This window comes from Crinia signifera, chromosome 4, assembly GCF_055691185.1.
Source record: "Crinia signifera chromosome 4, ASM5569118v1, whole genome shotgun sequence".
NCBI lineage: Eukaryota > Metazoa > Chordata > Amphibia > Anura > Myobatrachidae > Crinia > Crinia signifera.
Genome location: NC_139220.1, coordinates 79,598,682 through 79,621,333, shown reverse-complemented (window position 1 = coordinate 79,621,333; position 22,652 = coordinate 79,598,682). Strand labels below are relative to the sequence as shown.

The 22,652-nt window shown below is 40.7% G+C and overlaps 1 protein-coding gene across 13 annotated transcripts in view; it reads right to left on the bottom strand.

Moving 5' to 3' along the window:
* The window catches only part of TENM2 (teneurin transmembrane protein 2), a 2,252,147-nt gene that overhangs the window by 232,052 nt on the left and 1,997,443 nt on the right, over positions 1 to 22,652 (bottom strand). For all 13 annotated transcript variants that reach the window (XM_083181867.1, XM_083181872.1, XM_083181875.1 and 10 more), the window contains one exon: positions 9,777 to 9,972. In XM_083181867.1, coding sequence (XP_083037993.1) covers positions 9,777 to 9,972 — 196 coding nt within the window. The remainder of the gene's footprint in view (positions 1 to 9,776; positions 9,973 to 22,652) is intronic.

The window sequence follows — 22,652 nt, the reverse complement described above, 5'->3', positions numbered from 1 at the left end:
AATAAAACTTACTTACTATAGAAATGATGCTACTGTATATTTAGTGTATTTAGAGACTGGCACTCAATTAAGTGCGTATCTCCCTCTGTTGGTGCCACACACTTCACACACTCTAGGTTATCTTACTGGGTTTCACCAGGTTTTTAACAAAATATTTAAATTAATATTAAGAATCCGGTTACATTTATTAGCCAAGAAACATTTGTCTTTTTGTTCCTGTGAAAAAGTTTTAAGAACCACCTGGCTCCTAAAAAACATTTTTAGGAACTTCTCATTATAGCATGGAAAATAACTTTATGCAGTGTTTATGCAGACTAGTTCCTTTTTTTAATTCATCCCTGATTAGGTCCCTTATGTGGACAAAGCGCATTGGTTCATCATTTTAAAAAATCTGCACCTACTGCACCACATGAGAGGTCAACTATATACGCCACCTACTGTATATATGTATACAGTAGGTGGCACATTACATGTACCCTTAAGTACTGAGGCAACTAAAAAAGTTGTTTTTATGCTATTTATTTATTGACTTGTTCTATGTATATTTACCACTGTTGATATACCAGGAATAAAATATTTTAAAAGAATTATGGGCTGCCATAGGGCTTTTATTTTATGGGTATAAACATAAACAAATGATTATTTGAAGCATAACTATAAGGTCTGGTTTGATCAACAGCTAATACAGCAACGAAGTTGTTGCGCACCAAAGGTACCCCCTTTCATATATATATATATATATATATATATATATATATATATATATATATATATATATATATATATATATATATATATATATATATAAGGAAAATCAGCCTGGCACTCCCGATTTCTGTAAAGCAGCTGCCGCGGGTGCTCCAAGGAAACAATTAGTAGTAAACAGTTCAAACAGGCTCTGTCACTCCAGCGGTCTTAGTGAAAAGGTTTTAATAAGTGATCCGACGTTTCGGGGCTACAACAATGCCCCTTTTTCAAGGTGTACAAAAAACAATAACAGTGTGATAGGTCTTACCTTATATACAGGTATGAGTGGTGCAAGTGTTACGTGAGAACACTTGCACCACTCATACCTGTATATAAGGTAAGACCTATCACACTGTTATTGTTTTTTGTACACCTTGAAAAAGGGGCATTGTTGTAGCCCCGAAACGTCGGATCACTTATTAAAACCTTTTCACTAAGACCGCTGGAGTGACAGAGCCTGTTTGAACTGTTTACTATATATATATATATATATATATATATATATATATATATATATATATATATATACATACACACACACACACACACACTCACACACATACACACACACACAGATACACACACACAAAAGTAGGGTGGCACCAATGTCTCTTTTGCAGAATAACCTGATAATATAATATTAATTGAAATAGAAAGTCAAAGTTCGAAGACCAAAAGCTTTATTGTGAAGTTTGTTCAGATCTACTTCAAGCAAAGCGATGACAACCCAAAGCATTTTGGGGGAGATTCTCTAAAACAGAAATGAGGTAAAAACCCCGTTATCTGGGTTTTTACCACATTTTGATATTCAGCAAAACCCCCCTGGGAAGCCTATGGGCTTCTTAATGCGACCCACGCCGCCTTGCACCGACCACCGCTGACTCGCACCGAACCCCCCTCACCTGTGTCTGGGCAGCAAAGCGATGTGCTGCCCAGACCTGTGACCTTCTCCACCCTGCACTGAAAATCATCTTCTGGGTACAGGGAGGAGGAGAGTCCGCCCCCCCTGCAGCAGCAGCAAAATTAGCCGGGTAAGGGAGAGAGGGGGGAGCCACGGGGATCCGCCGCGCATCGCCGGCTCACCGCAAAAGACAGCTAGAGCTGTCTTTTGCCATAATTATTGCATATTTTAGAGCATATGCGATAATTATGTTAGCAGTAGCCAGCGATGTGCGGCGGTAAGGGGGCACAGATGTTAGAGCATCCCCCCCTTTGTCCTTTACAGACGTCATCAGGGGTTAATTCTATGGCCAGTATTCAATGCTCAATGTCCTAGTGCAAAGTCAGTCACTTTGCACTAGTACAAGCTCTTACTCTCTTTTACTAAGCTAAAGTAGATTAATAAACCACTCTAAGACATCATGACATAATTATAACTAGATCGGAGCATCTTCATAGTTTTTGGCATTTTTACCAAAAAAGTGAAACTTCAGGCCTCTTGCCAGAACAGAAGATGTTGACTCAGATCAAAATGCTTTTGCACGTTTCTTATTCAGGTCAACTCACAACTTTCCCACACTAGACGATTTTGAATTTCTCAATTTCAGTTTTTTCACTCCGCCCTACTGCACATGTTTGTTGGACAATAGAAGACACATAGGTGCACTATTCTATTAAAGGCAAACAAAAGGGATTTACCCTGTTTTTTTTCCCACCAAGTTTCTTTTCTTGATCACATCAATTTCAGAGCATCCACTCCCCCCCCCCCCCCCCCCAAAAAAAAAAAAAAACTACATCATGTTTCGGAGAAAACACCATATTCACAATTGAAACCATGAAAATGGGTCATTTATCAGGGATTTTTCCTCCCGCCAGTCAGTCACTTTGCACTAGGACAAGCTTGTACTCTCTTTTACTAAGCTAAAGTATATTAATAAACCACTCTAAGACGTCCTGACATAATTTTAACTAGATCGGAGCATCTTCACAGTTTTCGTCATTTTCACCAAAAAAGTGAAACTTCAGGCCTCTTGCCAGAACAGAAGATGTTGACTCAGATCAAAATGCTTTTGCACCTTTCTTAATCACAACTTTCCCACACTAGCCAATTTTGAATTTCTCAATTTCCGTTTTTTCACTTCGCCCTAATATATATATATTAGGGCGAAGTGAAAAAACGGAAATTGAGGGACAGATTTTATATATATATATATATATATATATATATATATATATATATATATATATATACCAACTACGTAATCTGTCCCTCTCCTTCCTCCTTTTCTTTTTCTCTTCCTTGTTTTGCATTTTTATGGATTCCTTAGAACCTAATTAATGGTCTTTTATACACAGACCATCTATTTTTAAGATGCGAGCTGATTTTACCTTTACTTTTTTTTTTAAAGTCCGTCTCCATAAGAATTAAAAATTGTTCTGTAACATTTGTATTTAATGTGTATTTTTGTTAGAATGTATTTTTGTCATAGAATTAACCCCTGATGAAGTCTGTAAAAGACAAAACGTTTTGGGTTGTCATCTACTTGCTTGAAGTACATCTGAACAAACTTGACAATAAAGCTTTTGGACTTCTTTGACTTTTTATATACTTTGTTGCTTAAACCATTTTCCCTTCCCAGATGCTCTGAAATCAATGACATTTTGTCTTTTGGTTACTTGTTTCCTATCTGGGCGCCCATCGCGGGCATCGCGTGTACATCGCATGCCATTATAATGACATGCGATGCGACCGACGCGATTACCGCGATTTTACATAGGGAACAATGTTAAACATCCTAATTGACCCGATTTCACATAGGGAACAATGTTAAATGTCCCAATTGACCCGATTTCACATAGGGAACAATGTTAAATGCCCCCCCCCCCCCCCCCCAATTGTTAACGCCACTCCACGATCAACGTCAACCCGAAGTGTGGCGAGCGCAGCGAGCCCGCGAGGGGCGGCGGTACGCGTCCTCCGACCTTTTCATACCCCTACTATCCACTAGGGCGTGGAGTGAGAATAGAATAGTGTGGCGAGCGCAGCGAGCCACCGAGCCCGAAGCGTGGCGAGTGCAGCGAGCCCTTGCGGGCTTCACAGGTGTCCGTGTCCCCTCGCGGGGCTCGCTGCGCTCGCCACGCTTCGGGCTCGGTGGCTCGCTGCGCTCGCCACACTATTCTATTCTCACTCCACGCCCTAGTGGATAGTAGGGGTATGAAAAGGTCGGAGGACGCGTACCGCCGCCCCTCGCGGGCTCGCTGCGCTCGCCACGCTTCGGGTTGACGTTGATTGTGGAGTGGCGTTAACAATTGGGGGGGGGGGGCATTTAACATTGTTCCCTATGTGAAATCGGGTCAATTGGGACATTTAACATTGTTCCCTATGTGAAATCGGGTCAATTGGGACATTTAACATTGTTCCCTATGTAAAATCGCGTTAATCGCGTCGGTCGCATCGCATGCGTTTTTTTGTCAGCACGCGACGCGACCGACGCGATTTTTTTGCTTGCGATGCCTACGATCAAAATCGTGGGCGCCCTACTAGGAAACAAGTACCGTCTTTTGTTTTAAACCACTATGATCTTTCCAACTGTGCCCTCACATGACTTTCTGAAAAGCCAATTAGCCAAATGGTTAAAAACGATTTGAGTGATTTGTTAAAAAACACAACTCTTTTCAAATGTATATTTTTGATCTCAGTAATTCATTAAGCGCTTGATTCAGCATTGCTTACTTAGCATCGTACATACACTGCTTAGCAAGATCATAAACAAGAGTGTGAAACTTGCCGAAGGCGGTCTGCACATGCGCAAATTTGTGCATGTGCAGATCCCCCACCGCTTGGAGTGCTGCGTCCACCACACATTTAGCTATCTATGACCTGATACAGGCACATGGCGCAGAAAACTTTTACAGGTAGAGCTAGATCCCCCCATTGACTATATATATATATATATATATATATATATATATATATATATATATATATGTATAAAACGGAGTATAATGCCAGCCAAGAGACATGTTAATGACAAAAGAAAAATAATCCTGACACAGCTTGTTTTAAAGACGTGTCACACTATTTGCACACCGTGATTTTCATCAAACCAGGCTCTCCGCTCCTATGCTTGAAAGCACAAGAAGGTGGTTTTTTCAATATCCAAAGGTGTACTTAGTGCGATCTCGGGTTGACATATGTCTGCTGCTCCCTCTCTTATTGTTGATCACAGAGTGCACAGGCTTTCAGCTTTTTCCATTGCCCTTGATAGGAAAAAAGTTCTGATAATAGGCATATGTGCAAGAGCCTGTGAACTGAATGAAATGCTGTTTCTTTCTCTTGATATCTGTCCAATTACTGTCATTGGCTTCTCTAGATGCCTACCTGGCTATTAGAACAGTTACCTCTGACTCCTCAATTGTGGTTTGTCCAAGCCCATGTTCTGATGTCCGTACTCCATGCACATGAAAAGAGCATCCCCCCTCCCCCTTCGCTGGGGTTGATTTCCTTATAATTACCATGCACTGCTAGTTTTCACAGATACAAGTTATGAAAACCTGAAATTGCAATATGTGTGAAAAGATAAGGTCTCAGGTACCTGCGCGTATAATGCAGTGATGCTTCTGTTGTGGTTCATAGACACAACCAGTTGAAACATATGAAAATAATATTTAAGGCTTACAGTATTTGAAGATCAGGAACACATTGCAACAGTCAATGTTGATCAATGAAAAAAATGAATTGTTCTACAAAGCTCATTGTGAAAATACTACTTCAACCAGCTTAATGTCACCTGTAGTGGTAAATATTGGGCACATTAAAAATGACTACAGTATAGTAATATAGTTTACGGGTTATCAAAGTCGGTCCTCAGGACCCCACATCATACATGTTTTGCAGGTCTCCTCACAGAAGGCCAGATGTACTAAACTTCAAAAGTGATAAAATGGAGAGTGATAAACAGCCAGCCAATCAGCTCCTGCATGACATTTTTTAAACACAGTCTGTGACATGACAGGTAGGAGCTGATTGGCTGGTGGTTTATCATGCTCTATTTTATCACTTTTGAAGCTTAGTGCATCTGGCCCAATATCAAGTGAAATAATTAGCTCAACCTATGGATCTTTTAAAATGTGTCAGTGAGTAATGCGTGCACCTGTCCTGTGACCTGGAAAACGTGAACTGTGTGGAGTCCCGAGGACTGACTTTGAGAACCACTGGTATAGTATATGCCAAACTTTCATAAACCAAATCTAAACCTCTCCTATGAAGTGGCTTGTAGACGGTTCATAAGAAAAGCAATAAAGCAAAGTGTGTTTGCCTTAGCAAATTAGCAAAACTGAAGCCTGAGATTTGTTGACTTTGAATTATTGCCACTTGTTAGGCATTGCAAAGCAGACGTATGTATAATAATTACTGAACTGACGGAATCAGCCCAAGGCGTCTAGTCCCCCAGGTTCACAAGTGGGTACGTAGAACAGAGATAGATGATGATCACACACACAAGAGAATTTTAGGTACTTGTGAGTTATCTGGACGCCCGATTTTTTGATTGTATGCCTTAAGTTAAGGCATACAATCAGATACGATGCGATGCGATATCGCATCGCATCGCATCGCATGCGACCATCGGATGCGATGACCCGATTTTTCCATAGGAATCAATGTTAAAATGATTCCTATGGAAAAAGGGGTCCTTTTCATACCCCTACTATCCAAGTGGGCATGGAGTTGGATATAAACCTGTGGCGAGCGTAGCGAGCCACCGAGCCCGAAGCGTGGCGAGCGAAGCGAGCCCCGCGAGGGGACGGTATTCCGTGTCCCCTCGCGGGGCTCGCTACGCTCGCCACGCTTCGGGCTCGGTGGCTCGCTACGCTCGCCACAGGTTTATATCCAACTCCATGCCCACTTGGATAGTAGGGGTATGAAAAGGACCCCTTTTTCCCATTGAATTCCATGTTAAAATGGACTCAGTCCATTTTAACATTGATTCCTATGGAAAAATCGGGTCATCGCATCGCATCGCATCGCATCCGATGGTCGCATGCGATGCGATGCGATGTGCCCGATCCGACCCGATTTTGAAATCGGGCGTCCGGATAACTCACAAGTACCGAATTTTAAAAATAAATTATGCACCTTGTCTTCGTGTATCCATACACTTATATGCCCGGTATATCGGAAATACAAATAGTTCATTTAAATAGTCTGGGTGTTGTGAAGTGTTGAAAAAAGGAAGCCATCTTCTATGTAAACCATTTTGCTATGGTTTATAGTTTTTTTTTTAATTATTATTTGTCATGTATTTTATAATATTTCATTATTTGATAGTTTCCATCAAGAATCACTAAATACTAAGTTGGAGCTGTATCAATCCTTGGAGATAAAGTGGAGAGATAAAATCCCGACCAATCAGAGCCTAACCCATTTTCAAATACCCTCCGTAAAATTTCAGAAGCTGATTGGTTGATACTTCCTCTCTCTCCACTTTATCTCTCTCCAAGGTCTCTTATACAGTATCCCCCCCTAAATTATATCTCTTTCTCAGATGTCTGCTGTCCCAGCTACAGTCCTCCTCATTTCTTCAATTGTCCTTCTGATGCGAGTCCAAGCAAATGCCGTGAGTTAAAAGTAATCGGGGGCAAGAAGCCAGAGGTGCGAGAGTTTGTCTGAGAATGGTCATATTTTTTAAAGTTACAATGATTTACAAGGAAAGACACTCCTGGTTTTGCCTTGTAAATGATTGCTGCTTTAAAAATGCGGTAATTTTTGGCAAAACTCCCATGCCTCCAATATTTCACACATTATTACATTTATCCCTGTGTAGACGAGATAAATATCTCAAAGGACTCAGCTTTAAATTGGGATATTTCCTCCTGTAATTGCCCAATATACACACAGCCACACCTTGTGCTTAGCAAGATGTCACTGCGCATATTTTGGCGAATCAGGGAAAAAAAAACACTTGCTCAATTTTTCTCGCACCACTATGGACTGCAGGGAAAAAAAGAGATAGAGGTTTTACAACAAACTCATTTAACACTGAAGAAGAATGGTTATAAAAATAAATTTAAGACATTTATAAGGATTATTTCTAAAAATGTAGTCAGTGGCCATTCAGCTGCATCTCGTGATGTATTTCTACATTTGTGTGTTTTTCATATGTATAATAGCAGTCACACAATTTAGCCATTGAGGTCGCCGTCTCCTTTTCTATGCACCCTGAAGGAAATATTACATTTTAGTGCCCTGTTTTGTGGAAAAATCCTTTACTTGTTATATACTACACACATTGGGTTGACCACTGAAGGTTGACAGGCCTTACGTCAACACAGGCAAAAGGTTGGCATAAGTTTTTTGGAGCCAACAGGTGGTATTTCACGCCCTACCATACACTAGGGCGTGGAGGGAGAATAGAACAGTGTGACCGAAGCATGGCAAGCACAGTGAGCCACATGGTGAACCAATATGGTGTCGACATTTGGAGGAAAAAAAAGTGAAAAAAAACATGTTAACCATTGACTGTCGACCTTCCTAATGTCAACCTAATGCATGTGTCAACTTTATGATCCTGTCGTCGACACAATGTATGTAGTTTGGTCGACCCATACACACATATGGTATGCTAACAAAGTACATTTTCCTGCACAGGCAGTAATGCAACATGTAGGGCTCTGCTGATGGCGCTCCAATGACATCACAACTGTACATCAACAGCATCTCCTGCTTTTGACAGATTTGCCCCCACAAGTATATAAGATTTGTTACTCCAACATGTATTGTGGAGTCCACCCTCGCCCCGTATGGAAGATTGGTTACTCCAACATATATTTTGGCGTTTCCTAGCTGGGAATTTAGAAGGATAGCCCAAACTGCCGGAGGCGCGAGAGACAGAAGTAGAGAATACTTAGTGCAGTGGTTCCCAAACTGTGTGCCGTGGCTCCCTGGGGTGCCTCGGGACACATGCAGGGGTGCCCTTGGTTGGTGGTCCAGGACCAACTCAAATTATTAATGGTTAGTTATTAATGAGCGAAACCAGTGCTGGTGGCTGCCAATCATAAAATGTGTACAAACAGAAGCAAATCCTGCCCTTTACCACATAACTGACCCTAAGAATTGCATATAAACCCAATCTAAATTTTATTTTTTTGGCCTAGGGGTGCCGTGAAAAAATTCTGATACTCTAGGGTGCCGTGATTCAAAAAAGATTGGGAACCCCTGACTTAGTGTATAGCTAGTGCAGGAGATTCATGTTCCCATGCATTATGAGGGGTGACATCAAATGGATACATGTACAAATGTAGTACTGCTGTTAAATGTGTTTCTGTTAGTCACCATAGAAGACGATGTACTATACACCAATGATCCCTATGCACTATTCCAGCTAACTCACGCTCAGCCTTATGAGACCTACAGTATATACCTGTATTACACCTGCATGCGCCAGGGCATTCTTGTGTCTGAATATGGCTTAACTGCATTTCCCTGTGTTATTAGTGCTTGGATATGTGTTTCAGTCCCGTGTAATGTACAGATGGAGCGGGAGACATCTTTGCAGGGGATGGCGGAAGAGTCGCCATCCGCCATCCCCCGCCAGCCACCATAAGTGGATGCGCGCGCACAAGATGCGTGCGCATCCCCTTACAACAGGGCTCCCCCGGGTCCCTGCAGCCTCACCAACAGTCGCCCCAGGTCCTCGCTGCCTTGCCGCACCCCCCCTAACCCTGTCCGTCTCCCTGAAGCGGAGACGGACAGGGTTCCCATTCCCCCCGCCGACGGGATACTGGAACACACGTGCGTTTGAGACGCACGCGCGTCCAAGTCTCTATCGCCGGCACTCGCCAGTGCAAGGGATCTGGCGAGCGCCGGCCAAAGATGTCTTCCGCTCCATCTGTATTAGCTCTTTCAAAAAGTTTAAGGGGAACCGTAGTAATGTCTGACTTATATTACGGATATTAGAATACACACACTCAATAAGCACCATTTGGGTGCACAAAGTGTATACAAAACACCACTGTGTTGGAGGTGAAACATGGAACATATCAACTGTACATAATCACCCTTAAATAAATAAATAAATAAATAAATGTACCTAATACAACTGTATTGAATGATACAATCTCTTTGTCCTTCCCATCATTGTAAAAAGCCAAATGCCAGATTCCAATATCCAAGTACTGGACAAACACAGCCTCATTTTGCACCAGGGTCTGGATACTACGACGTTCTCTCGGGGCTTCTATGACGCTCCACTTCTCCTTGCCGTCCAACCGTTCCATGAAGTCGTACTGTAAGCAGAGATAATTTCAGGTTTAGTGTCATAAGGTGGACAGTGTAATAAAACAAATATATAATTTAAAAATACTTTTCGAATGTTTTATTATCATATTTAATTATAAGACAATACTAATTATAACAGAATATCTGATAACATAATAAAATTACAGTCATTGGTTTACACAGTGCACAGATTAATGGGGACACAGAGTACAGGGTGGAGTTTAAGCACTGCCTAGTTGTATTTCTGCTTACCATATGTAGTACATGACTGTATTCCATTTGTTGATTTGAACATCAATAGTGTGTAAAAAAATGTGATGTAAGACAGCAATGTAATATCCCCAAAAACAGTCCAAAGGTAATAAAACCCCCAGAAAGTTGTATATAAAATGGAAAAAAGAATGAGGCATGAGGGATTAGATATATTTTACTGAATTAGAAAATGATTTAAAATGGACCATTACAGGATCCCTTATCCAAATTATTCCGAAAACCATACATTCCAGAAAGTGAAGAAATTTTTTTTTCTTGCTGAGAGCACTACTGGGGACATGATATGTAACAGTAGTACTGGGGACATGATATGTATCAGCACTACTGAGGACAAGATATGTTACTGACACTAAATAGGTGCAAGAAAATGATTGCTTGGCATTCAAATTCAGTGCCTGAGATAGTACACAAACTTTGTTTCATGTTTTAAAACCTTATTTTTATGCACAAATAAAATATATTTATGTGTGTTTGATGTGTTTATACAACATAAATGCAAGATACCTCATTGAAATATACAAATATTCTGATATACGGAATAATCCGTTATCCAATATTATTCTGGTCCCGAGCATTTTGGATAAGGGATACTCAACCTGTACTACTGTAATACCTCAGACTACCTTCTTTTAACCTCCAGGTGGCATTGTTACAATTACGGTCTATGATAAGCATTTTGGTGAGGGATATATATTTACGTGTACACCATTGGAAACTATGCAGGATTTTAAATATTAAAAATAACTCTTAAAATGTACAGATAACGTATGATTGATGTTTTCACACATCATATGTAGATTTTTTACCCCTCTTTCTGAGCAGTGGTCTTTAATCATGCTTGCGTAAATTCAATTAATTAATTTATTCTGAATACTTAGCCAGCAATTATTCCATATTTTATTTTATCACACAAGTGAAACCTCAAAACACAGTCAGTTGGGGCTATTTAAAGAAGGCTGAGATACTATGTTCTATCACATGTCCTTCAATAATATCTTATTTCCTTTGAATTAAAAAATAAATAAAATAATAACAATAACTTGATGTGTTGTTTAAGTATTGATCATATATATAATAGATTTCAGTGTTATTGGCATGGTTTAGTCTAATTTTACAGGTGATGGTTTTACTGGTTTGCAAATTTCATTGTGAAACAGAGCAAAACTGCTTTGAATATTGCTTTTGTCAGAGCTGTAAAGCAGCAAAAGCTGTATCACGTTGGCTTGCCTGGATGATGAATCTATTAGAAAATTCACATTAGTAATAAGCCTTGAATCCCCATTCAGAAGTACCAGAAGGAGGGTAATGTGCTGTTAACAATACATTAGCTTAAATTCAAGTGAATGGAAGGCAATGCACTGCTAACTGTGCCTTAGATTTCACAATGAATAAACCCCAAAGTGGATTTGTAAAGTATTCTATAACTACTGTTTTCCAATAGTGATACAGAGACACAGGGACCATTGCAATTTTTTAAATTCTTTTGTTAGTTCTTTGAAGAATTGTGGAGATTATTTAATAGAGTATATGAGGTCAACACTATGGGATCTGTATTTTCCTTTCCAAATGCTCAACATTGATCATATTATCTAGAAATATCTACAATGTAGACATACATAAACATGTTACATCTAGGCCCATACACACTTGAGCTGAAAGCAGCGCACTTTAACCATTTGAGCTGCTTTCAGCTTAAAAGCTGCCCAATGTGTATGGCTGCCGCCACTCATCTGCTGGTATTACCAGCAGATGAGTGATGGGATGGATGACTTTCCATAGCGTCCTGCTATGGGAAGCTGTCCACCCTAACGGAAATCACTTGGACAGGTGAAAATCCACACTGAGCGATTTTCAGCATCATCGCTCTGCATACATGCTGCTCAAAAATGGCCAGTGTGTGTACCTTTACTTTATCAGAGGTTGCAATTTAATTATCTATCCACCATAACTATATGTCTTTCTATCTGTTATTATTATTATAATTTTATTTATAAGGTGCCACAAGTGTTTTGCAGCGCCGTACAAAGGAACAGTACTGGGAGACAAAACTTGGCATAACAGAATAAATAACAAAATTAGAATACAAATAAAGAGCACCACAGTTTAATACACATTACAGCTTGAATATAAGTAGTGAGGACTCAATCAACATACTATAAGAGACTTGAGGCCAATGATGATATCTATCTATCTATCTATCAATCAATCATACAGTCTTGGCTGAAGTAGTGCCATGTTGAAATATTGTGTGTGCAACCAAAATGAGGCATTGTGAAAATGCAGGATGGTGACTGGTGGTAGAAGGTGTCTAGTTTTGTATTTGCATGATACATAGTTTCACTATCACTCTCTACAGGGAGCAAATGATACAACCCAAACTCTCTAAGTAGGTTATTCTGGTTGACACGCAACGCATATCGCTCTGCCTTAATATAAAATGCCCCGGTGCCTTCAGAAATAATCAGTAGCATGTGGGTAGAAGGAGCGGCACTTGGAGTTGGTCAAAATTTTAACCATCAAAAAAGTGCAAGTATAACAGACGTTTTGGGGAACAATATCCCCATTTTTTAAGGAGCAGAAATGGGCACCACCATTTTTAACATATTTAAAGTTTAGTTAAAAAAAATCTGAATCCATCAAGCAAAATAATTCTAGCAGCAAGTGATGCAAAAATACAAGAGATGTTACTTGGCATATTTGCGCAGGGCGGGATCATAATTTGAACAGCATAGTGGCGGACAGCTGTTTCGGGGCATGACCACCTTCCTAACCTCCTTCCCCAAGAGCATGCTTGATAGATTTTTTTCACTAAACTTTAAACATGTTGTAAATGGTGGTGTGCTGATCTCTTATTCAGTGCAGGACAACGCTGTATTATTTAGTATTATGTGATTGCAGCACCCAGGTTTTTACAAGGAACAGTGTGCAATATCTCTATCTATCTATCTATCTATCTATATATATATATATATATATATATATATATATATATATATATATATATAGTCCCTGGAAAGGTTTAGGGATATGAAAATATTAAACCAATAATACTAAGATTAAATGCTACTACTGCTTATTGCTTCAGTGACTTACAGATGTAGCACCTCTCAGCCAGCCCAGGGAATTGTCAGATTCCCTGAGCTGGCAATTGCTGACGGAAAGGTGTTGCATCTTACACACGGTGGCGAGTGGCGGAATCCCTGCCTGTCTCCGCTGCAGGGAGACGGGCAGGGTTAGGGTGGGGTGCAGGGAGCTTCGGGGACCCATGGGGAGCGGTGGTGGATGGCGATAGAATTGATAGGAGCAGCTCTAATATGAGTTACTCCATCTGTCTGTAGCACAATGTTAAATAGAGCTGTCAAATGGAAGATGCAAATGCAAAGGAAAAGCGGCGTGGCACATAGTAGAGACATTTCATAATTTCTTGTGTTCGCCTAAATTATGTTTAGTATGCTTGCAGTGCTCATGGTTAAATTGGAAGATAGGATAACTACATTTTCCCCTAACTGTACAGTCCAGTACATTTACCTAAGGGACTACATCTCCTAGTAATTCTAAATATGAAGGCAGCTCTTTTAATTCTATTAAAGTTACCATGAGTTCTAGGAAAGAGTATTAAAATATACTAGCAATGGTAAAAAATTATTGTTAGGAACCAGGGTCAGTTCAGTTTTGTTTTCTGTTCAGTTTGTGTTTGGCATTTGACTCACTGGTGGCCTCCAGTGGTAGGTCTGTGCCATATCAGCTCAATATTCTGGGAGCTAATTATTCACAAGTCTGCAAGGTAATGAGCTCGTTAAGCACAAGCTTGGGAGCAGCCTGGATCTCCACCAGATGTAATTAATTACTTGAGCCCTTTATAGGGCAGGCTCTCCTGCAATACTCTGCCAGTTATAGCTTCCAGCTTCCTGTTTCCTGCTTTCTGTGCAAATAGCTGCTATTACCGATCCACAGTTGGCCACCTGTCTGGGTACTGCTCTGTTGAGCTCACCAGCCGTTTGCTGGCAATTGTCCATTTCTCCCTGCACTTAGCCCAGTGCAGCCTTCCTGGCCTTTGGCAGTTCCAGCCCGTTTTCACTCAGTTACAGAATCCTATCTGGCAGCTTCAGCTTCTGTTCCAGTGCTGTCCACCTGCCTGGTCCCAGCCATCTTCCTCTGTGCTTGTCTGCTGCTGGTACGCTCCTGGGGTGCATCGGTTGGTTGGCGGTCCGTTCCTGGTACTGTAAGTTCCCCGGTTGGGAACCTGGTTCCTTATTCTTGGCTTGGTGCCCTCCTGGGCCTTGTTTATCTTTTGTTATTTCAGCCCCACTGAGGAACTCAGGGGGGGGGGGGGATTCTCCTCAGCAGTTGCTGCATTCTCAGTTTTCCCGGACTGGGTGGTCCCAGTGGGAAATTATGTGTTTCGTGCATGTCATTTGTCGTGTGCTTTTTGGTGTGGTGTATTCTTATATTGTGTATGCTATGCGGTCGCAGTTGGTGGGCGACTAAGTCGCTGGCGCTATTAGCTAACAGCAAGTTGCCTTTTTTCCTTTAATTCCAGTTAGGATCCTTTAGTTAGATTATACTTTTGACTGTACCCTGGGTGGATCCCCGGTTCCTTGTCTATAACCAACTCCTCGCTGCATCGGAGCCAGGGCGGGCCTAACTCGCCCTTTCCAAATGTGGCGGCTACAGGCAAAGCCTAGTTCTTGCAGGAGCCGGTCACCCTACCCAGGGGGTCAACAGAGGTAGTGTAGGATTCTGCCGTGGCTGTCCTGAACAGCAGTCCCAGCTACGGGTGCACACCCGAAACCTTAACAATTATTATGTACCATCACAAAACGGCAGTGCCACAGCAGGTCAGCACTGAGCTCTGTGCCAGATTGTCCATTGAGGAAATGAATATTAGGGACTGTCGTCGGAAAAGAAACAGTATTGTCCAAGATTGTTATCATCCTTATAATAACCTTTTCCTTCCTTCCGTCAAATAGACAATTGCAGAGTACTAAGGCAAGGACATCTCAATTGAAAAACAGCTTTTTTTTCCTCCTAAAATTGATTTCAATCAAAATTGTTAACCTATAATTACTTTGTGACCTGGATTATAATTTTGTTGTTTTTTTACAACAAAAAAATCAATAAAGTGTATCTTCTCTTCAATTCAACCCCTAAACCCATGACAGGGGCAGGGCCACCACATCTGGGAAGTAGAGGTCTAACTTGAGTAGCTCCGCAGACTGCAGGGCACCAGCCTGGATCTTCCAAGGAAGGCTATGGGTGTCTCTGCAGTAATACCACAGGCTCCAGATATCCTGCAAGCAACAATGTGACAGCACCGCTCGCTCGCCACTAGCTACAGCCTGTAAAACAGCACTATTAAGAACAAATAATAATTTGTTGTTGCTGGTATTTTCATATACTGTACTAGAGTTTTATATTTATCTCTCTGGTCCATAACCTCCTTATACACTCTACACTCAGAGTCCCTCTAGACGCAGAAATGTGGCAGCATGGACAGAGCATAGAGCAGGCCATCTGGAGAGATCACAATGATGCCAATGCACGTAGTGAGGTACCCCATATACATTATCTGGAAGGATGCCATAAACAGTTTATTTCTTACTGAGCACAATAACGGTTTCGGAGGTTACAGTGTCTTTAATTTATACATAGTATTAGGAAATCATTTACCTGTGTAATTTGTAATGTATTCAGTACTCTGGTTTAAATATAATCCATTTGCTTAAATGACTGCATTTTAAATCAAATCATAAGTAGTATACATTTAAAGTTAATTTAATAGAAGACGGGACTCCAAATAATTAGGTGCATTGAAATTCTCTTTCACAGAAAGGTGTTATATTTCACTACAGCCCAATTATAATTACCAGTTGCTCTATTCTATTCAAGTGATACATAGATTTAGCACAACTATCCTGTAAAAAAAATAAAAAAAAACCCCAGTAAAATATGCCGGTAGTTTCAATACATCATAAAAGTAATTTCACAACTGAGAGCTTTGTTAAAAGTTTTTTTGCGGAAGTACCAGTGATTGAGTCATAAGAAAATCCTAATTACCCTCTGACTTCAGAATGGTCCCCTTGAAATTATTCAGATTTATAGCTCATTACTGCAGCAATATGAATACTTTTACGGCAAAGCTGGTGTAGTAGCTCTTCAAGGTCAAACAATGAATCACTGCCCCCATGAGCTTACAATCTAATTTAGGCATCTGAAGCATCACAATTCAGAGATAATTCTGAAACGATCATTGTCTGGCCATGTGTCAAAAATATGTTCTTACTACTGTAATAAAAATATAAATGATAGGACATATCGCTCATAATTGTTAGGGCATTGCAGCTCCTTTGGAATCTGGGCTCCTCCTATCCCTGGTACAAGGAATGTTTGAATGATGTGCCAACATCAGCTGATGTCTTTTATGTGTTTGGGTCATGTGAATACAGCATGTTAAGGATTACTTATGCCACTATGAGCGATTGGAGCCAGGAAATGTCCTTCTATTTTCATTGCTGAAATCTATAATACTATTTTGGGATGCAATCAGCATCATAGAGGAAGGATGCGGTACTCACAATACCGACTCTGGCCTCACAACTAGTGCCAGAACACCGGATCCAGAATGCCTACATTGATGAGGTACTGTATACTTTCCTGATCCCTGTCAGGAATCCCTGCATCCCTACCGCTGGCCATCTGTATATACTCTGTTATTTTGGATGCTTGAGGTGTGATGCTTTCATAAAAAATTATTTTAAAAATGATTAAAAAAATTAGAAACAGCCATTTACACTCCAGCTCGTCCAGGACCTTTCTGAGTAAAACCCTACTAGCTACCAGGTTTGCATACTCGACTAACTGGACCCTTTACCACTTAGCAAAATCCCAGTTTGATGTGGGTTCACGTGCAATAACCATGGATTTCAATATCAATAGAAAAAAAGATTGTGAGCTCTAGTCAACCCCACTTTTTTGGGTGTGCATTTTCTAGGAAAATAATTGTTTACAGACATATCATGTCAGCTGAGCAGCATGGCAGATGCTGATTATACAGGTATCTTGTAGATATATTGGTACATCTGCCAGTGTACACTGGCAAACCAACAACCAACTCATACGCCAGTCAAAGGAACCGCTGACAACAGCATCACTTCTGGTTCCTGTGACCGAGCATGTTGGGTATTGGATTGAAAAAGTTTGTAGGCACAATTCACTTTTGCAAAATCATTGTAATGGATGGCCCACTGAGTGGCAGGCCGATCCAACGTTCATTTCATTTCAGATTGTTTCAACAAACATATTATACTTCATTACTGTATATAGTTTCCTAATTTTACAACAAAACTGTGCAATATTCTATGATCCAATATTGTTAAACTTGATAGATATGAAACATTTCCTATTTCGCCTTTAATAATTATATTATATAAATGTTTAAAATGTTATCCATTAATATGTTATTGCTATGTGACATAGCTATAATGTGTGTGTTGTTTGTATGGGTATGTAGGAAATTTAGACTGTAGGTTCCATGGAGGCCGGTATTGACATTAGAAGTTGACCAGCGCCTGAGTCCCCCCAAGCTTGCTGCCTCATTCTCTGCAAGTACTGTATAGGAGGTGCTTTCAGTTCTTTTGGGAGAAAGGCACTATCTGAACTCAGAATTGTTACTATATCACATGGGGGCTATTTATCAAGGGGGGGAGATGGGCCTGATGAAGTACGTACTCTGTTTATGATTACTGTGTTTTGCTTGGTGTTACTGAATGCATTTAGCTGCAGTCGGATGATAAAATCTAGACAGTCACAAAGTACAGTTATTCTGATTAATTCAGCTCTAATGAACCTATTAGTGTTTTACTGATGGCAGAAAAACAAATAGTTTGAGTGAGTGCTAAACAATTTAACAGTAAGTTTGAACATCTATAGTGCCATTATCATTGCAAATGCCAAAATTATTCAAGTTAAATGGGACTTGCAACGTACAACTGCCAGGAGTCTGTGTGGAAACTGGTGGAAAAATGAAGTTATAGCAGGCATTTATGTTTTGTCTTTTCAATGAAACCATCAATATTTGTCATGGAATATAAAAAAGGCTTTCGATAGTGTGATTACAAATACTATACGGGCTGTAATAAAGGGTGGGTGAGGCACTCCAGAAATCATTGCTAGATACTCTTCTATGCCAGAAAATACATAATACATCTGAGGAAGAAACACTTTATTTGGTTATGTACAGTATGTATCTCTATAATCAGAAAAAAATATTGTCCTGTTGTTCATAAACAGAGATTTTACTAGCAGTTTAACCCCTTCACGACATTTGACGTATATATACGTCATGGTCGGGAAGTACTTCCCGACACATGACGTATATATACGTCATGACTTCAAACTGTCACTGCGTCTAGAGACGCAGTGACAGAGGGACGATGTCTGCTGTCCCCGACAGCAGACATCCCCCCTCGCCGCCCGGGGGGGGCAGGGATGCCTCCCCCGGTCGGCGATCGCTGTGATTGGCTGTTCAAATCTGAACAGCCATTCACAGCGTTTCCTGTGTTACCGGCGGCTAAGCCGCTCGGTAACACAGGGATCGGTGGTGATCGGTGCTGTCAAGTACAGCACCGATCACCACCGATGTGCAGCCCCCCCCCTCGCACCCGCCGGGCACTCACCCGGCAGCAGCAGCGGCTCCCCCGGCAGCAGGCAGCTCAGCGCAGCAGCGCTGCCCTCCTCCCCCCTCCCCCCCGCAGCAGCAGCAGCAGCATCAAACTGCACAAATAGTAAAATATAGTAAAATTAAATATTAGTACTGAATATATATATATATATATGTATATATATATATATACACACACATATATATATATATATATATGTGTGTGTGTATATATATGTATATATATATATATATATATATATATATATATATACACACACATATATATATATATATATATATATATATATATATATATATGTGTGTGTGTGTGTGTATATATATATATATATATATATATATATATATATATATATATATATATATATATATATATATATATATATATATATATATATATATATATATATATATATATATATATATATATATACACATACACACACACATATATATATAAAGATATTCCCGACATATGACGTATATATACGTCATGGTCGGGAGGTACTTCCTGACCGAAGACGTATATATACGTCATGGTTTTAAACTGTCACCGCGTCTATAGACGCGGTGACAGTTTGGAGATGTCTGCTGTCCCTGACAGCAGACATCCCCCTCGCGGCGATCGCTGCGATTGGCTGTTCAAATGTGAACAGCCAATTGCAGCGTTTTCTGTGTTACCGGCGGCTAAGCCGCTCGGTAACACAGTGATCGGTGGTGATCGGTGCTGTTAAGTACAGCACCGATCACCACCGATCGCCAGCCCCCCCCCCTCCCACCCGGCAGCCCCCCTCCCTCCCACCCACCCGGCTGCCGCAGCGCCAGCACCCCTCCCACCCCCCCGCCAGCCGCAGCGCCAGCCCCCCTCCCAAAGCTGGTGACCAAAATGGGGTCACTTGTGGGGGGGTTCCACTGTATTGGTGCTTCGGGGGTCTTGCTAATGCGACATAGCACCCACCATTCATTCCACCACCAAATATCACTCCTTCCCTTCTGAGTCCTGCCATGCACCCAACTGGTATTTTTTGGTCACATGTGAGGCATTGCCGTACTCGGGAGAAATTGGGGCACAGATTTTGGGGTGCTTTGTCTCCTTCATTCCTTGTGAAAATGAAAAATTTTGAGCCAGAACTGCATTTTTCTGTAAAAAATTAAATTTTTTTACAGAAAAATGCAGTTCTGGCTCAAAATTTTTCATTTTCACAAGGAATGAAGGAGACAAAGCACCCCAAAATCTGTGCCCCAATTTCTCCCGAGTACGGCAATGCCTCACATGTGACCAAAAAATACCAGTTGGGTGCATGGCAGGACTCAGAAGGGAAGGAGTGATATTTGGATTTTGCAGCACAGATTCTGGTTGAATGACCCCCGAAGCACCCATACAGTGGAACCCCCCCACAAGTGACCCCATTTTGCAAACTACACCCTTCAGGGAATTCATCAAGGGGTATAGTGTACATTTCAAACCCCCAGGGGTTTCACCAATTTTGATACAACTGAGCTGTGAAAATGAAAAATTATTTTTTTTCATTTTCACTGCCCAGTTGTACCACAATTGGTGAAACCCCTGGGGGTTTGAAATGTACACTATACCCCTAGATGAATTCCCTGAAGGGTGTAGTTTGCAAAATGGGGTCACTTGTGGGGGGGTTCCTAACTTTTAGCATCTTATGGTGCCTAGAAACCTACATGGTGCCTAAAAAATAATCTCATAAAAAGGAGGCTCCAAAATCAAGTAGGTGCTCCTTCTATTATGAAGCCGGTGGTTTGGTCACCGTGCACACTAGGGCCACATATAGGATATTTATGAAAACCAAAGAATTGGGGGAATCAATTTTTAGTCACATTTCTCTAGTAAAATCTACTGTGTTCCTTAGAAAAATGTATTAAAATGGCAAATCTGCAAAAAAAAATGAAATTTTGAAATTTCACCTACACTTTCTTTTAATTCCTGTGAAACACCTAAAGGGTTAACAAACTTCCAAAATGCTGTTTTGAATACTGTGAGGGGTGCAGTTTTTGAAATGGCATCATTTATGGGGGTGTCTCACATACAAGTCACTCAAAGTCACATCATAACTGACCTGGTCCCTAAAAAAATCAGTGTTTGAAATTTTCTTGAAAATTTGAGAATTTGCTATTCATATTTGAAGCCTCCTAGTGTCCAAAAAAATGAAAAGGAGGTTAAAATAATGATTGCAACATAAAGTAGACATATGGTCTTTGTTAGTTATTAACTATTTTGAGTGGTATGTTTATTTGTCTCACAAGCAGAAAATGTGACATTTTGCAAATTGCAAAATTTTCCATTTTTTCACGACATTTTGGTATTTTTCACAAAAAAACACAGACTGTATCGACCAAAATTTACCACTAACTTGAAGTACAATGTGTCACGAGAAAACAATCTCAAAATCACTGGGATAAGTAAAAGCAAAAAAAAGTTATCCCCACTTAAGTGAGACATGTCAGATTTGAAAAAAAGGGCTCTGTCATGAAGGCACAAACTGGCTCTGTCATGAAGGGGTTAAAAACCTGACAAATTTCACTCAGCTGTATATAGTGGCGGGATACGCTCACTAGGTCTACAGCAGGATGTTCGACAAGGATTAGGTCGACAAGCATTAGGTCAACATGCAGGAAGGCCAACATGACTGTAGGTCGACATGGGTTAGGTCAACAGGGTCATTAGGTCGACACAAGCATTAGGTCAACATGAGGTTTTTCACATTTTTTTGAGCCGACATGTTGCAACAGGCGGTTTAGTGTCCATGTCGACTGTGTAGAAATTCGGGACAAAAAAATGTGAAAAACCCCATGTCGACCTTTTGACTGTTGCTTGTGTGACCTAATGACCCTGTCGACCTTTATGCATGTTGACCTAATGGTGTCGACCTAATGCTTGTTAGCCATCCTACTGTCTACCCAATGATCCATACCCATAGTGGAATATCCAGCATATTGTATCATGAAGGTTCTGACAGAACAACCTAGTTTTGTCATATTGCCAATACAATTCTGGCCTTCACAAAAAACGCCATTATGCCAGACGGTGTCAGTGGTTTGGGCTCTATTTAACTGCCTGCACAAATTTGCCCCAATAACAAACTCATCTGAATGCCACTACTTATAAGATATGTAGGGAGAAAATTTACTAAGCAGAAATACGCCTGTTCGTAGCCGTTACTGGTCATATACAACAATATATTCGTATTTTCTACTATGGCCGGTATAAAGCCATTCGTATTCGAGGCTATTCGTATTCGTATTTTTAAAATACTAATGCATACGCCATCAAAAGAATACAAATAGGAAACCCCATTCAGTGGAGTGGTGATTCCTAATTTACTAACCAGCCGTATGTAAAATAACACTGGTATAGGTCACAAAAATACTCTTTTTCCTGTCGTATTTTGGTGAAGTCTGCAGATCCGTCAAATCTGTGCAGGCTTTAGTGTGTAAATAAAAAAAAATGATATAACAAAATAAATAAATAAAGTAATGTGCAGTCCCCCAGCCAAGAAATTACAAGCCCTTGGCTCAGAGAGCCGGTCCTGGTGCTAGCAATTCAGGAAGAAAAAAAAGTTAGGGTCCCCCTGAATTTCTGAATCTAGCACCGGGCTCTTGGCTCGGCCATGGTTCCCAATATATGGGGACAAAAAGTATGGGTCGCCAGTATTTTGAAAACCATCACTGGGCTAAAAACAGCCATCAGGCTAATCCAATAGCCGGGGG